Below are 18181 nucleotides of genomic sequence, written 5' to 3'. Positions count from 1 at the left end.
TTCAATAGCTCGTCACATCGGAATCCATCGCGATCTTATTGTAAGATACCTTTGTTATTTTAATAATCCGATCCCAGCCTCCATTTATGTAATTTCCCTCAATACAATTAATCCATTAGCCAAGGTCCAGTCGTTCGTCTATCGGTGAACAGTTATGTGCTTTCGAACAATTAACAAGTTTCTAACAGCATTTCCACTCCTTAAGCTGTAATCGAACGCCGTGGATTACGAAGATTTGTGGGCTGTCATGAAAGTTCTAACAGACGTGTAGGGTTTAATCTGAATGAACCTCAAAAGCTTCGTACGGTTATTGTGCCATCTATTACGATTATAGTATCGTTTGGGGGATTTAGAATTATGTCTGATTAATTTCAAAGATATCAGAGCAATAATATAGACTTTACAGATATATATATATATATATATATATATATATATATATATATATATAATTTAATCGGTACTAAAATTTACCGCAAAAATTATTGTACATCTAGAAACCAGCTTTGATCTGCTGATGTTATAAATGTTAGTACGTTAAATGATCCCGGTTCCTCGTTTAAATGGAACCAGTTTCGTACCATAAAATACTATTAATAAGAAACCTAATCAACCTTTCTACTAAATAACTTGTTTATAATTATTAATTCGCTTCGCTTGTCCTCAGGGCCGACACAAACGCAACGCCACGTTTCCCGGAGGTCAGACCGCGAGTTTACTGCAATCTTCGACAACGAGAAGTATGTACAGACTCTATCACGATACAGGCTTTAGCATCCAATACACGTTACAAGGATTATGAAGCTATAAAGCGAAGCGTCTCAGTTACAGCTTGTGGCAAACAATACATTCCCTCCACGGTATAAGACGCAGTTTAAGGCCGGGATCTGATTACAGAATACTCCGCAGACGCGTCGACGTTGCGCGACGCAGCAGACTGCCGTCCGAGGTTCTGCGGCAGCACGACCACGTGGCCACGAGTCCAGCCGCCGCAGCCGGAGATACCCAGCCTCGCTGCCCCCACCAACATCGACACTAAAGGTGAGAAACGCTGTCCACAGTAACTAATAGCAACTTAACCTTCGTGTGTCTCTATCGAACCTGTCACTATTACACAATTTTTCATGACTACGCTATGTACATGTCCTTGATAACCCTGGGAACATACAACCTTCGGTAGCTTTCATTGAATCTATTCAACGGGCCACTCCCACGTGACATCGGCCCCTATTTCAAATGAGCATGCATCTGATATACAGCCTTTTGCAATTCAGTTAGGTAGGATACACACGTGTTCCGGTTTTGTCGTGATATCTCGACTTTTTAATGTTATTTTAATTTACTGCTAAGTTTATCTAAGATATAAATAATTGTAATGTTTTAATAACATAAATAAAATTCTACTCACGAGATGCTCGATCTGTTCTGTAGGTTATACGATATACAGGTGACTTCTCCCTCCCCAGTTTAACCAGCTACATCACATCTAACAAGCTCCAAATTAAACACTGTTACAAAATCATTTGCTTCCGAACACAACTGAACCAGTATATATTTTCCCTCATTCAAACATGCCTTCCCACTTTAGATGGCGCTCATGGAAATTTGCATTTCAAATTTTGTCCCATAACTTTATAACTGTGGGCCTTATTAGTGAGTTCTAAATAATTTTGTAACGTTAGTATTTATTTTGAAATCGGTTAGAACGAGCCAAAACATAAGTAAGTTTTGTTGTTACGAAATTTCGATCGGAATCTTAGATAGCAATCACTATAATATGTAAATTATCTGGTTTAATGATTACTTCAACGTTATATTTAATTTATATTAATATTATAACATCCTGTAATTTGCAAGTGGATTATCATTAATGCAAAATTATATATATATATATATATATATATATATATATAATTACAAATCCAATTTCGACTACTTCGCGTCCTGTAAGCAATAACTGTAGGAGTAAATACAGGGATAGGATCATAGTTATGTTAAAAAATATCAAATCTAACTGTCTGGATGTCCCCTTCCTATCCAACATCGCCAAGGTTATAAATCTCGGGCTGGTCCTAATTAGAAACCGTTAGATAGGTGACAGGTTGAGCTAGGAGGCACATGGCACTTACCACATACCCGCGGGACGTGCCACACATTACAAACGCGATACCACGTACACAGCTACACGGAATGCACAGATAACGTCAATGTAAAATCTTTAAGATGCAAGTCTAATATTCATAAAAATATATTAATTACATTTAATTCAACTTTTCCTGGTTCATCACAAACAAATAATAACAGACATATTTTCATCAGAGTTTTATCAGTCCATGTTTTTCCTTAACATTCCGTTTCCCGGGTCGAAGGTACAGATTGCACTTCATATACAGATAACTCATTAACTACGTGTTGTAAGTCATGTTGCTTGTGTCGAGTGTTAAGTTTAAACAGTCTGTGATGTACTGCCGTTAAAGGGACTTGTAGCATCATTACGATTTTATTTATAATATTTAAGTCTTTAAAAGAAATGGAGGCATAACTCACAAAAAAAATTGCTTTATTGATTTTATTTGTAGTTAAAAAAAATCGCTGAATGCTAACTCTGTTAGACCGTAACTACGTTTAACTTAGAGATAATTTAAAGTGATCCGAATTAATATTTTAACAGTAGTAAAAGTCAAACCTGTACCTACTCGGTCCTACGCGGGTGATCTGAGTAACCTATCTAATACCTTAGCAGTAACCTTCGATAATTACATGTTACCTCGTATAACCACTACTACGCACTAAACTGGTAATTATTCTTATTCTATCAAACTTTATTTTACGTTTATATAACACTAATATTTTAATTATATTATCATCATGAAACTTACAAAAGAATCATGAAATATTCCATGTTAAGTAAATACGTTGTAATATTTTCTGTTTAGGTGAGAAAAATATGAGTTTCAGTAATAACATAATTTACAACAACAATGTTCACACTCGTCTATTATGAGATAATATTCCCAACTACTTGAAGTACGTCAGTTAGCTATTAAATAAAACTATTAGACGATAATGCTATTTACACTCAATATACATCCATACAAAAATGCAAGGTTTCCAATCAAATCGGCATCCGACTTGTTAAAATATATTATGATTTATTCACGATATTAACATTAAAGTTATCTGAATTAACATTTCTATGAATTATGACGACCTTTGTCTACACGTCGGCTGTTGCAATTCGGTTCCAATGATAACAAAAGTTATGATGCATTAGTCGTTAACTATTGGCAGCGATGTCTGTTACGTTTAATGAAATAAATTATTAGTTTAACGGAAATATTCAGTGAATGTTTGTGTGGTTGTTGTTCGAAGATTTTAATAACGGTTGCCGAAGTTCCGGGATATATTTGTTGTTTTCAGAGATTATTTCAACAATGATAAACGAATTCGATCTCTATAAACGTAAAAGCCGCGAATGTGTTGCGGTCACTCTAAAATATAACCACAGGGTCTTCCATTTAATTTGATCTTTATTTTGATAATACCCCACAATATTTGGAGCAAAAAATCTTATAAAAAGTCAATGTAATGTATATACAATTATGTAATTTTCGGCTTAATTGCTTCTTTGAATCGTGACACGTTCGTAACTCTGCAAAAAATGCTGACGAATCTGTGATGTCTCGACGAAAGCTCTAACATAGTGACTAATGATGCTGGGTCGTTGACCCCTCACGTTACTGATGAAATCTTGAAGCATTAAATGTTCAGCATATTTTAAAACTGAATGTAATTGCGTTTTGTGCGGACTAACTGTCTGCCAAGAGGCTTTAAAATACAAAAGACAAGTGGGGGGAAATATTAAAATAATCATTAAATAAATAATAAAAAAATATTAAATATTTACGGGCAGAACTCAGTACTATAATGTAATTCTCTTCCAAATTATAGTTCATATTCTGTCATACAGAGTACATTACAAAGAAGGACGTACTTGTAACACATCATAAAATAGAAAAACAAACACACGTGCTTATTGGATCCGTGAAAAATACCATAACTATTATTTAAACGATAAAAAATTTGCTTTGCTGTTTTTATATTCAATTCGGTACCGAGATCAGTTCGACGACCTCCTTAAAGTTAGTTAACTGCTTTTTCATGTAATTATCATTTGAAACGAGACGCCAAAACATCGCATTCTTATAAATCAACGACAGAGTCCGGCGTGTGTGTTGCCATCAATCAAACATCACGCGTAAGCACAATACTGCTGTGGGCGTCCGACGGACGATGATTTACAACGATTAACAAACTAGACAATTTGCTGATTTACCAGCGGTTAACTTGAACCCAGTATTTTAAACTTGCATCGTTTTTATGACACAAAAAATGTATATATTTATCTATGTACACAAGTAAACTAACCGTAAAATTTACATTGTTATGAGACTATCTGATACCCGCCTTTTTTGTCCGCGTTGTCTTTATATTTACCAAATTTTCGTATATGCCCGAAAATCCAACACACTACTATTCTTAAAACTATATTCAATGGGCATATTGCAAGATTTTTAGGTATTAAATAAGGGTCAACTTACTAAAATTGAAATAAAGATGACGTTATTGAAATTAATTAATTTGTTTTGTCTGCAGCCTAAATAACTTGTTTTCGTTATGTGGAGGGCTTGGTATTAGAACCTTCAGGTAGCTCTAAGACTTCTAGCTTGACCTTACGATATCTAAAACAAACAACACCCTCTGTAGTCTGTTTTCACGTGCCTTGAGGAGTACTAAGCTACTTCGCCCCACTTGATCCGAGGTCAGATGATTTAAGACTTCGATAAATCTTGTCCCATCATGAAGTCTATATGCGGCCTTTATGTATCTCCCATCGAACAAATCAATAACAAAAATAACAACTTTAACAATACTCAATATTATTGTGGAAAAAACTGATCATCTATATTTTATATTTCTTGTCATATTTATGGTTAAAATTGCTTTATGCTCGCTAAAGTCGATGTCAGTTATACAATAATATATTTCATGAGCGTTCCGTTTGAGGTCTAAGTTAATATATCGAGCAGTCTTTTATTGTTGCGTCTATTGTGTTTGTTGTTAAACTCACATTACAAATGACACATAAATATAACAACACGGCGTGGAGCAGTTACCGGGTACGGTTCAAGGTTACGTGAGATTGTACACAACGTTTACAGAGCGACATACTTAACTGATGAACTGATGTTCATGTTTAATGTGTTAGCTACAAGAAATTTCTGTAAAAACCCTTTTGAGTGTTACTTCTGAATTGTTAATATTACCAATATTACTATACCCATTACGTCAATACATTTAAAAAAAATATTAAGCTCTAAAACGATTTTGATATTGAAAATATTAGTTTCATGAGCAGCCACTAGCTAGACGGAAAACGTATAATATTTACTTATAAAATATATGTGACATAAAGTGCAAGTAATAAGAAACTAACAAGATATTTGTTTTTTACTCTGAAGTTGTTCATTTACAGGGTAGGTAAGATTACGTTGATTTGTTAATATTTTGAACTATTTCGGTCATAAAAAAAGATTTATATATAATTCATTGCGCAATTTCTTCATAACTTTCATAACCAGTACATGAAAATAGGATCTGAAGCAATATAAGAGGCGATCCACAGTTGCTGTTTGACTTTAACAACTCAATTATTTTTATGCATAAAATAGAAACCTTAATAATCTGTAAGAGAGTAATGTGTTATCTATCCCTAACATACTAGTTTAACATTTTATTTTAAAACCTTCATAGCAAAATCACCGCAGTACTTAATTTTAACATCAAAACACAATTTCATAGCTATTCATAAGTAAATAGTCATTCATTTCGTAAATAAAATAACTCACAGACGTATAAATCAATCGTCTCTAATTACAAGTGTGTGATCCAATCTTATATTTCTCATGCTTTCTCTAGACATTAATATTTATTCATAAAACAGGTGAAAACGTTGACATCTCTCGAGACAGCCACAGCAGTCTGATGTGATCGCTAATAAAGAATTAATATGCAAAATAATAACTGCGCTGGGACTGCGACTCACAAATATACGACTGCAATCTAAATGACGATAAGTTCGTCTAGCTTACATACATCATTATATCTACACGTGAATACATACGTGTGTTTATATACATAATATATCCTCGCGTTGCCGACAAAGAGAACGATCAAGTTGACGCCATTTAGTGAGGCATCTGGGTACAGTGTAGCCCATTTGAATAGAAAATGTTAGCTATTTGGATATTTCAACCGACTTACCGAGGCTATAATTTTTCAAAGTAACAATATCGTTTAAGGTGCAATGAATTTGCTACACTAGGCTATTCAGGTTGATATATTTTATTGCAAAAATAGTTGCGAGCGCTGGAATAGGATGAACACATTTGTACCCAAATGAAACTGACCTAATGGCGCGGTTGTGTCCGTTTAAACGGATATCTAAGTATAGCAACAATCGGAATTCTTCAGGTTTATGATCGCGTGCGTCTTCGTACGGGTTAAATGTTTCGACGGAGAGCGCAATTTTGCATAATGACAGGTTCATTTATATTATTTGATCGTCAGAGCAGAGATCGCTCGATAGTTGGTCGTTAAGCGCTCCATACAACACTGAGGCGAGCATATAAACCAAAATATTCACTTGTGTGTCTCGATATTAAACATTTCTCACTAATCTATATAGCGTATAGTAACAATCGTAGCATGTTTCAAAATATAATTTACTGCAAATAAGCCTATAGTCAATGTGCTTAAAATGACAATAAACAGAGATTTTCAATTTAAATCATAAACTATGACATATACGAGCAGAGTATTTAAGACGTATTTTAATATAACAATAACTAGCGCGTCCGTCCATTCCCCGAGTCGTAAATTATCAGCTAAAAGGGCGCATATTTTTATGTTTTTATCTTATTTCCGACCTTGGCACGCGATCTGCTCGTTGCTGGATTCCTTCAATTATCTCAGTCGGAGAACAGAATTAATGTCAACCAGCCTTTACACTGTTGACTGATCGCATCAATAATTTGAATGCAATCTGACTCGTACATATAATGACTGGCTTAAGTGTACGCGATTCAATGCCGTGAGGATACGGGTTTGTATTGTGTTTAAAGTGTTACAGAAAAAAAACCTGTTAGGATTATATAAACGCCGGAAAAATTTCGTCCCAAGTGATTTTTCTGTAATCGGCATAAATTTTATTACATTTTTATTTCGAACACTCGTCATTGTCTGATTGCTCGATGATATATTTAATAATGAAATGATTTTTTTATATAAATATAAGACGAATTAAAATTAAAAACAATGAGTAATAAAAAATATTATAAAACCAAATACTCCAAATATTTTTCATGCCCTAACGACGTAAAATAACTGTATGTATGTACTTTAGAGTTTAGACTCAAAGCATGCCAGTGATGGTATACGCAAATATATCCTTTGTTTGTAATCAGTGTATACGGATCAGCCGGTCTCGTCCGCGTCACCGCCCACAAGGGATAAGATCAACGGCGAGGAGAAGGCTCGTTCCCGACGACGGGACACCTGGCCCGAACCCACCACCTCACCTTCCAACGACGAAGGTATCTTACGACAAACGATGACTCTTTCTTTTCAGAATGTAAAGCTGTCAAGGGATCGACCGTCTAGAATAAACTTCTTTACCTGATACCACAACCTAAGTTTAATGTGTATGTTAAATGTCCTGCATTTCCTTTCTGAAACAGCATAATAACATGGCCTCTTACAAACATCGTTATTAACTCTTGCTCTCTGCATCACGGCACTGGTTAAAGGGGTTGGTGAATGCATATCACACATTATTAAATCCCTTAATTATATTACTTTCCTTAATTAACTCCTATTTTCCTGTCATCTGCAGGTTCTGTCTCGTCTCCACTCCTGCAGCATCACGCTCAGTACGACGAACAGTTGCGTGATATAGCAGCGTCCCTGACCCGCCCGCGCTCACGACGAGCCCTACCTGCCTTGGAGAGACCCACACGACTGCCACCACCTGATAGATTACTGGTATAAATCACTCGGAACTATAGTTTTTCCATAGGGTCAATGAATGTCTACAGCAATAAAGAGTACTCTACAACCCCCCTGTTAAAATAATTTCCCCTTTTAAAAATAACAGCCAAATATATCATTACGAAATTCCCAGGCTCGAGGTTCACCCGATGGAGGTCCGCCTGCCGAAGAAGGTATAACGAGCTCGGCCAGTGAAGGCAGTGAACCGACCGACACAGTGGAAGCTACGGAAGGAGAAGGAGGCCGAGTGGAACTGCCAGCTGAAAGATTGCTGCATGCGCGAGCGGGGTGGCTCCAGAGACGAGGAACCGGGGGCTGGTCGCGACACTGGTTCGTACTCCGAGGAGCGGCTCTGTTGTACTTCAGGGACCCGCATGCTGAACACCGAGGTCTGATGGATGGAGTTATTGATTTGAGTGGAATATCGCGAGTGGTGGAACTGCCGTCTTCTACAACTACGAATGGATTTGCTTTTGAAACTGAGGTATGTTGACATAATTTATTGAACATAATTTTTTACCGTATTTTTGACTCTACTTTTTTAATTCTTGCTTTGTTTCTTATTATTATTTTAATAATATTTCAGACATGGGATGGCAAACACATAGTCTTATCAGCCGTTACAGCTGGTATCAGAGCCAATTGGGTCTCGGCTATGCGAAGGACGGCCGGTCTACCGGATACTGGATCACTGTCTCTTATTTTAAGAGAGGATTCTGTAGATCAAGCTTCTGAGTCGTCAACTTCTCCTGTAACACCCATCACACCGAACACTGCGAAATCGGGACCATTTTCTTCGGATGAAGAATACAGGACGGCATCTGAAGGTGGTCGCAGGGATAGCGCAGATTGGGGAGACTTGACCCTACAACCGCCACCATCACCAATTCTCAACCGCACGCCTATCTCTAAAGTAAAAGAAAAAGTACGAGCACGTGGATGTCAACAAACTGCACCCAAACCAGAAACGAAACTTGATAAAGATGAAATCGACGCTACCAAAGAAAAAGATCAGAAGATAATAACCGAAGTTGACGAAAACGATAAACCGAATGAACCGAGGAAACGGAGTTACGTCTCGACGATAGATAAACAGACGATTGAAATAGAGGATTTACGAAATCAACTCAAACAAGCGCTGAACGATGTCAACACGGCCGAGTCAGAACTGGCGCGACTACGAAAACTCAAAGCTGAAGCCGCTTTAAAGGAAAAGAAAATGGAGGAACTCGTGATAACACTGCAACAGAAAGAAGAAGAACTGGCTGTTAGGACGAAGGAAGCCGAGAGTTTGCATACAATAAAGCAACTATACAACGAACATAACAATATGTGGGAAAAGAAGCTGACGGAAACACAAAACTTTTTAAAAGAATCCAACGATCACTGCGAAAACTTGACCCAGCAGTTATCGACAGCTCATGACACCATAAAGCAACTGCAGAGAGAATTAAATGAGCTTAACGATAAGCTGATGAGAAGTGTCCAAGATAATGATAAATTATATTCAAGAATACGAGAACTCGAGCACAAGGTTATAAACGAGTCACCGACCAAGGAAAAGAGGAAAAGCATTGGGTCACTGAGTGATCTCAGCAACATCAATAAAGACTTGAATCTCGAGTCTTTAGAGAAAAATAGACTGATACAAGAGTATGTAGACTTAAGGGACAGGTTTTTAAAGGCCATAGAGGAAATTAAGGCCATGAAGAAAGAGCTTCGCGAATCCCATAACATGTATGATGAACTGGAAATTACTAATATGAAGCTGAAAAACGAAATGAAACTGAGAGAACAATGCATCAGGTCAGAAATGGATTTAATGGCTACACGTATTGTAGATTTAACACAGAAGCTGACAGCTTCAGACAAACAAGTGCGAACGTTGAAACATAAAATTCAGAAAACGGAATCCAGAGAAAAGAGGCGCAGTCTGTCATTAAAAGGCAGAGAATCTTTTACGTTAGGAAAAGAATTGGAAGAAAAGTTGACAGAACTTGAAAATAAGATTGCGTCTCTAGAAAACGGCGAATCCGTGCCTACAATAAACTCCCCTTCTAAAAGCGCTTCGCCTGCCAAGGAAAAAGTCTCTAAAACAGATAGTACCAACGACGAGAAACGAATGAAAAGGTTGGCGGCTAGACTGAGACGGAAATCATTAGATAGTGCTACAAGTTCGGAGCCCATGAAAATGCTAGTCCGCTTGAGTTCGCTTGAAACCAAAGTTGCAACTGCTATAGAAAATCGCCGAGATTTAACAAATTCCTGTGAATCTTTAAGCCCCATGGCAAGATCTCCGGAAGGTACGACTAATAGCGAGAGCTTAGAAAGCTGTACAATTGGGACACAATCACAAAGGCATCTTTTAGATAGGCTTCAAACTCTTGAAAATATTATCATTCATTCACGAAGCAAAATTAATGACTGTCTTTGTCAAATGAGCGCAATGCGAGCGGCTAAGTCCAGACGATCTCCATCGCCGAGCGTCGAGAAGAAGTACAGTATAAAATCTATGGAAAAGTGTTTAATGGATGTCAGCAAACGACTACAGGAGTGCTTTGATAAGTGTGTTGTAGATGCCTCAGAACAACGAACTGAGGACATTAACGACAGTGTTGCTCAGGTAGTGGTCCAGCTAGAAGAACAACTCAGGTCCAAACTTCTAGAAATATCTAAAAAGAAAGCAGCCCTTTATGAAGCTGGAGAATTAACGCAAAGAAAGAGTTTAGAAATTTTGGCAGAAAAGTTAGCATACGAGGCGGTTCTGATCGGACGAATACAGGAGGCCCTCGAATCGTCTAACGGAAGCAGATTCTTTGCTAGACTAATAAGGTCTGAAATAATCGAAACTAGTCAATTGATCGATAACCTTAAGAGTAAAATAAATGGAGAGAAAACCACATCCGCCACAAAGAGCTCCCTGGACTATCTGGCGAGAATACTTTCACGAAAGATCGATGTGATGACCAACAATAGAGAAGAAGACGATCCGAGTAAATCAGAAGTGATTATACAGAGTGCGGACCTGGACGCCTTGAAAACGTCTCAGAAAGAGGTTGCGGAGGCTGTTGACAAATACAAGACCGAGAAGCTGGGTGAGCTGTGTTCTGCGCTCGCTAACGAAACATTACACTACGCGGCGGTTGGAGACGAGCCCGAGCGACAACGTGCCGGCCTAGAAGCGGCTCGGGTACGGGAGGCGTGGGCGGCAGCACGCGACGCCCTCGGAGCAGAATTGGTACAAGCTGAGGTAGCGCGTGCGCTAGGCCGAGCGGCGCAGCTCTGCGAGAGTCGGCTGCACGAGTCCAGGAATGCGCGACTCACACTAACAGCGCAACACCGGGCCGATTTGGAACTTTGGTGGCAGGCAGCTCACGACCACCTGCGCTGCGAGATGGACGCCGCCGTGCGAGATATCGCCGCGCGCTACCGCGAGTGCCTCGCTGCCGATCGGCGCCGCGAGGGCTCCCCGGGACTCGACAGCCGCGCGCTGCTGCAGCAGCTGGCCGACGTCCTCGCTCAGAAGGCTCTTGTGGACGCCCGCGTCGCCGTTCTCGAAGGCACCTACCGCGCCTCCGAACCGTTCGACGCCGGTCGCCGTTCCGAGGACGCCATCTCCTCGTTGGAGACGGATCCCGCCACGGAGGCCGAGTTCGTCTACCTGTTCCGGCACTTCTCGACCGAATGCCGGGCGCTCTTCTCCAGTGACTGTTCGGGCAACAGTGAAGACTCGATGAAGATCGGCGAGAGCCTCGAGCGCGCGGAGGCGGCGGTGGCGGCGGCGCAGCGCAGGCTGACGGCAGACCTGGGCGACGAGCGAGCGGTCGACGACGAGGGTTCGTCCGGCGGCGGGCTGGTGCAGCGCCTAGATGCCTTGAGGCGACGCGTGGAAGCTCTGCAGTGTCCGCAGTGCGCTCGTCTACAGGAGGCTCTGGAGCGGCTCTCTGCCGAACGGGCTCGCAGCGAATGCGCGCTGGCTCAGCAAGCTGCCGCACTAGCAGCAGCTCGCCGCGCTCGAGCTCAGCTACAGGCCCAACATGAAAGAGAGCGATCCGGACTACGAGAACGAGCCCGTACACTACAGCGCCGGCTGGCCGCTCTCGACTCTGAGTATTCGGCCCAGCTGGAGAGCCTCCGAGCGGCGTATCAGGTGAGTGACCGGTGTCCCTCGGTGAGATAGGAGTCGAGTCTCTTAACTATATTTAATCAAAGCAAACAACGCAGAGCGCGGTGTCCACGGACGCGCACGGGGACGGTCTGAGGGCACGCTACCAGCAAGAGATCGAGCAGCTGAGAGCGCTGTGCGAGAAGGGGCTCATGGCTATGGAAAGCAGCCACCGCCGCATCGTGAGGGAGATGGAAGACAAGCATCGCGCGGAAAGAGATCAGCTCAGGTCAGTAGAGAACATTGGACTGCTTTAATCTGGGACGTGTGATGATGTTAAAAATAACTCGCCGTTTCCATTCCCCAAAGGCTGGAGAAAGAGCAAGCGTTGGCGGAAGAGACTCGCGCCACGTTAGCTGCGCTGGACGCCATGCGCAAGGCACACGAGAGCGAAGTCCGCCGCGAGGTCGACAAGTTCAAGGCGGAGTTCCTCGCACGAGGCGCTCCCGACCTGGGACAGCTCAGCTCGAGGCACCAGTGAATATTGACTTTCATTAACTGTCAAACCGACAGGTGCGCGTCACTACACTCAGACGTTTTATTCCCCTTGTAATTATTCTTTACGCTTTCCAGACAAGAGATGGAGGAAATAAAACGCGAGATCCTGTCTCTGTCCGAGAAGTACTCGGTGAAGTGTGTGGAATCCGCGGCGCTGGAGGAACGGCTGGCGGCGACCGCGGCCCAGCTCGCACACGCCCACCAACACATCATGCAGTTGGACGCGCGGTATAACTCACCCCATGACACTGATACCTCGACACTCGACACAGTGTCCATCATGATCCATCTGCGATAACAACGTATCTACTTTCAGCAACAAACAACTTCGAGCTCACATCATGTCGGAGGCGAATAATGAGCTGAAGAACTCTGAGGCTTCCTCACTCGCGCAGCTGATAGAGGACGCTCCGGTAATACACGGTTGATGTGGTTTAGTACATTGTCATATTAAATAAAGGCCTCATCACACGGGCGAGGAATTCATTCGGTTTCTTATCTTTAATTAAAAAATGTAATCATATAAACCGTCTCACTATATACATATGTTTATGTAAAACCTGGTCTTTGGTGATTATATATATGTGTATAGTTATCAAGCTGTATCTTCACTCGGAGCCCTCGCAGTTCCACACATAACATACAATAAAATCCCATAATATATCTGATTCAGGCGAAGTCATCTCGAACGAGTCCTATGACTTCCGGAGGAGTGTTCACCAGCTCGGACAGCGCCAGGAACATGACGCTGTCGCCGGTGCAGGTGACGAATATAAAACCGTCTCTTAAGAAAACGATAGTTGGCAATGCCTTAATTTATTTTTCATGTTTTCAGAACTAAAGTCACCATGAGTATGAGAAGCCGCCAGCGACGGTGGCGCCTCTAGCGGACGTCGTCTCAAAACGCAAGAAACGAATCAAAGTTTTATCCGTCGGATATATCCATATGATAGTATATAAACTGGTCATGCGAGTCACAAGAAGTCTCCCCACCACCACCACCACGCTAGCACCTGGCCACTTTGCTTCATCATACCTTAAACGTATGCGATAAATCGTATGAAGCTGAGGCTCAGCCGAGATGCCTCGAGAAGGTCGAAGAGATCATTGGCTCTGAATGAAGTCAGTTCTTTGACCGCCGAGTTGCCGAGACGAGTTTTTTGGCGGCGTTTGTTTGTTACATTAATATATTAGATTGTATTCATATGTATTTAAGTTAATAACTAAGACCAAAAATGTCCTTCCTCTACGAGAAGTGGCCAGATTGTTTAACTCCCACCCACCACGACTTGTATATAACTTTTGTTTGCATTGTTTTTTTTTACTTAATTTTAATTATCTGTAATCTATGTCGCCCTCCTTCTGTCACTGTCACTTCCCTTTATTGCCATCCAAAAATAATTCTATATTTATTTGAGGCATCCTTTACTCTTTTCTTGTTTGAGTGACCATTTTTCTTTTCATTTCGTGTAATTAGCGTAGTTTCGGGTTAGTGATGTATCGTTTTTTTTTTTTTGTAAAATTGTAACATTGTGTAAATACTCACGTCCGCTGCCTGTAACCAGTCTTCTCGTGCACAGTTCGTTTGCTGCCCGTTTTATCTTTTAAGGAGTTTGTTACCAAATATTTCTTATTTATGTGTTTTTATTTGACATTCGCGTTTTTCGCGCGTCGTATGTTTAGCTGCAGCTGTACACTCTCGACGACATTTTGATGAATTTTCATGTTTGTTAATAAATACTTCAAAATATCCGTCTTGGGAATTATTTTTCTCTACATTGATTTGGTCGTCGAAGTTGTTTCCGTAGGGTCAGAGAGTGCACAGCTGTGTTCCCTCAGTGGTTAATATCACTTGTTTATTATTTTTGTACATTAATAGACTTACATTTATTCGGAAATGGGAGATTTTATATATTCGATTCATATCTTTATTTCCTGTTACGTTAATGAGGTAGTATTGAGTTAGTTTAGAAACAAAATTCTTACTTATTGACTTGTAATATCTTGCATCAGGTTTTATCGTGTATTATTTTCATATGAATTCTATACATTAGTTATTTAAAGTTTGTCACCGTCACAGTTTTCTCTATATGGTCACACTCACTGAGTTATCTGTGTGTGTGACACCTGTCACTGTGTGTGTTCGTTACCATATTTTCCAAGCTGGGCATTTGTCTTCCACTTTGTGTCGGTCCTCGATGTGTCTGTGCTCTGTGTGTACACAGCCACGTGTCTTTCGGTGTATTGCTCAATTAAAATGTTATGGAAAATACCAAAATTCTACTGAACTATCAGATGTCGTTCAACAGAGACGCGGTCCCTGGTGTAATGCTAACACGACTATCATAGTTATATTTGGCGTCCAAGTCTTTAGTTAGTTTTAATTATTAAGTTTATATCATTAACAAATTTATTAAAAAAAAACTAAGTAACAATCACACCAATCACTTTATATATATGAATGTATCTCCCTGTCTTGGTTGACGTTGTAAAGTGTTGGATTATATAACAAAGATTTTTTAAAATAAACTACTTAATACAATAATAATGTTTTATTTCTTGTCCACCTGACCTCGGCGTGTCTGTGTCCGCGGAAGGCATTACTATAACTAATGTGCTGCTTTCAAATAATTGTTCCAAAACAAAATTATTTTCTGTCACATTAGGTGATAATGAAAAAATTTTTTGCAACAACTATTTTATATAATAATGAAGATTTCCATATTTTTTTTTTACTTTTCAAACAAAATGTGATATTTCAGCAACAAACAAAGATACAAAGTGATTTTATACAACCTTAAATTCAATAATACTGTCCTAAACAATTTTTCTATATAAAACTGTGCCACACTCAGAAGTTAATGGTTGCTTTTTTAAATTCATCTACTGTTTAATATTTACAGCTACACAACTAACTGATTCACCTGGCTCATAGTTGTATGAGAGGTGTTTCACTGAGTCTCGCACGTAGTGAGGCTCGCCACTCACTGCGGTCCAACAAGATCTTTCGTCCGTGTGCTTTGTGTATTTCCCTGAATGGAACTTTCTTTCGAGCCACTTCTGGCCTCATGTTCTCTTTGTCTGAAATCACAATTTATAATGAAAATTATTTTATCAAATAAAATATATCAACTGTTTCAGTAATTTGTCTTACAATGTCTACTCCCGGTAACAACTTTACTATCATCAGGCGCTTTGTTAAATGGGTTGTGTCTCTGTCCTCTCGGTGGTACTTTGGGTTCTTCCCCTGCTTGAGAGACGGTGACCACAGTCGCAGCTTCTACAGATTCTTCAGCTGGAAGACACAAAATAATCATATTAAATGATTAGCAAAACATTAGAAGTTAGAAATGACTTTTCATACTATTTTATATTATATTCAATGTTTGTACAAGTACATGTAACATAAATATTGACATAATATAAGTTATATGATAAAATAAAATATCTTCATGTTCCTTGAATACCCTTGCAATTTTAAAACAGCCTAAGAACTTACACACTGTTGGAACATCACTGACATTATGTTATATTTTAAAAACAAAAAAGATACAATCATAAAATATATCTGACCTTGAGCTTCATCCAACTGCCTCTGAAGCTCAGCTACCATCAGTTTCATGTAATCATAGCTTGCACAGGCCAAGGCTTTCATCCAACCCTCCATTGACGACTGTGAGTTTGTGCATAAGTAATAAGTACGGCCAGCTTCACAGTGGAATACTATTTTGAAGCTGTATGATTCTTCCTCTGTTAATTCTATAAAAAAATTATATGTTAAAAGAGTAATAAAATTTTAATTCAATTACTCCCATTGTCAAGTCAAACATATACCAATTGTGCATCCCTCGAGTATAACAACCCCTACGGGTTCTTTGTCTCCTTTCTTTTCAAAGTAAAACAGCAGATTCCCTTTTAACATAAAAAATCTTCTTTGGTAACTCTTACCGACTTCACCCCTCATTTCTAACCAACCCTCCCGATCCACGGGGGTTGAAGATGAAGCGAAAGCACATAAATTTTTCTCGTTAATCTTCATGTTTAACTTGTTTACGAGAACATGGGATTATTTAACTTAAGAACAAAAGACAAGTTCGTAAGACGCTACGAGATGAGCAATATACTGAGTACGATAAGGCATGTAATTTACTTTTGTTTAATGATCAAAAACCATGTAAACTTGGTACTTTTTAAACGACAAATATACTCTAATATAATTTATATTGTTTAAGCTGATAAATGTTTATGCCAGTGATCTGTCATTGTCAAATTGACAACTGACAAGTTTAACATTAGGAGTTTTAATATTTTTATGCTACGGTTTCATTCGCACTGGAATCGTGGAATATTTTGTCAATGTCAACGTTTTTATTTGTTGGACGAATTATAATCTTAAATACTGTGTGGAGGAAACAAGGAGTTTTTCGAATGAACCTTAGCATTTAGGTTTCAAAAATAACTATACTATTTGCGCTCTACTATGGTGCGGGCGATAATTTCAGCAACGTTTCGTTTCACTCTTGAATCTTACTACGATTTGCAAATTATTACTTAGTACTTCAGTATTTTATGATTTAATATATACCGAATGTTGAACATTACGAATTAATGTATGTAAGAATGGGCCGATGTCAATCAAAGTGAACTCCAAATTTCTATCTAAATATCCTAGCGGAATCGGAAGGGCGGGACTATGTGAAGTTGTAAAATACTAACATTAACAATATACTATAACAACTCACCGCATTTTTATGCATCCTTCACTTTATAACTTTAACACATGACTTTTATATTTGCCTTCGTTTTGATCTAATCAAAGCCATTCGAAAAATAAACTGAAAAGATTAAGAACGTAAAACTTCATGTAACACGACAGTTAAAACCCTTTAAACAGAAGAATTGTAAGTTTTCAAAAACAACAATCTAATTATATATGTATAATCTATAACAACTCGCTGTTCTGTCTTCAGAAATAAAACAGCTTCCTAAATTATTGTAGTTTAATTTTAAAAATATTCTAGTTGTGGCCTTCATGTTTGTCGTCAGATAAAATACTGTAAATTAAACAGCATTAAAGTTATATTTTGAGATATATGCCATGAAACTTGCTTTGATTTTTAGATGACACCAAGCGACCAGGAGTTTGTTGTTTGGCAACGATTTTTGAAGAGATAACTAACATAATATAAAAATATATTTTGAAATATTAATTTATAAAAATAACATTATTCTATTAAAGAATCAAAGATGTCTATCCTAGTTACATTTTTGTAACCAAATAAAAAAATGTTCCCATTTGTATAGAGGACAGATTAATAATATTGGCTTTGAAGTGAAACAGTTTTTTCTACTCAGGAAACTAGAAAGAATCTAAGGCATGCGAGTAATATTACTTAACATTACGTTTAG

At 39.0% G+C, this 18181-nt stretch overlaps 2 protein-coding genes across 4 annotated transcripts in view; one reads left to right on the top strand and one right to left on the bottom strand.

The window, feature by feature from the left end:
• LOC116767181 (protein outspread) overlaps positions 1 to 15320 on the top strand; it is a 127862-nt gene extending 112542 nt beyond the window's left edge. The window contains exons 5-16 of one of the 3 annotated variants that reach the window (XM_061527316.1): positions 668 to 740; positions 910 to 1041; positions 7527 to 7655; positions 7955 to 8103; positions 8243 to 8593; positions 8696 to 12259; positions 12322 to 12503; positions 12584 to 12751; positions 12848 to 13000; positions 13089 to 13185; positions 13446 to 13535; positions 13608 to 15320. In XM_061527316.1, coding sequence (XP_061383300.1) covers positions 668 to 740; positions 910 to 1041; positions 7527 to 7655; positions 7955 to 8103; positions 8243 to 8593; positions 8696 to 12259; positions 12322 to 12503; positions 12584 to 12751; positions 12848 to 13000; positions 13089 to 13185; positions 13446 to 13535; positions 13608 to 13613 — 5094 coding nt within the window. In that variant the 3' untranslated portion in view covers positions 13614 to 15320. Of the gene's footprint in view, positions 1 to 667; positions 741 to 897; positions 1042 to 7526; positions 7656 to 7954; positions 8104 to 8242; positions 8594 to 8695; positions 12260 to 12321; positions 12504 to 12583; positions 12752 to 12847; positions 13001 to 13088; positions 13186 to 13445; positions 13536 to 13607 lie in introns of all 3 variants that reach the window. The other 2 variants (XM_032657372.2, XM_061527315.1) reach the window with 2 other exon arrangements.
• On the bottom strand, positions 15310 to 17037 carry LOC116767184 (sesquipedalian-1). Its single transcript, XM_032657374.2, has 4 exons — positions 16607 to 17037; positions 16346 to 16531; positions 15927 to 16067; positions 15310 to 15853 (listed from the first exon to the last, which is right to left on the bottom strand). The coding sequence occupies exons 1-4, from the start codon at positions 16809 to 16811 to the stop codon at positions 15702 to 15704; spliced, it is 684 nt and encodes a 227-aa protein (XP_032513265.2). The 5' UTR covers positions 16812 to 17037; the 3' UTR covers positions 15310 to 15701.
• Between the last annotated feature and the right edge of the window lie 1144 nt (positions 17038 to 18181).

This window comes from Danaus plexippus (assembly GCF_018135715.1).
Source record: "Danaus plexippus chromosome 9 unlocalized genomic scaffold, MEX_DaPlex mxdp_24, whole genome shotgun sequence".
NCBI classification, from domain to species: domain Eukaryota; kingdom Metazoa; phylum Arthropoda; class Insecta; order Lepidoptera; family Nymphalidae; genus Danaus; species Danaus plexippus.
The sequence above is the reverse complement of the archived record's forward strand: the minus strand, read 5'-3'. Positions and strand labels throughout refer to the sequence as shown.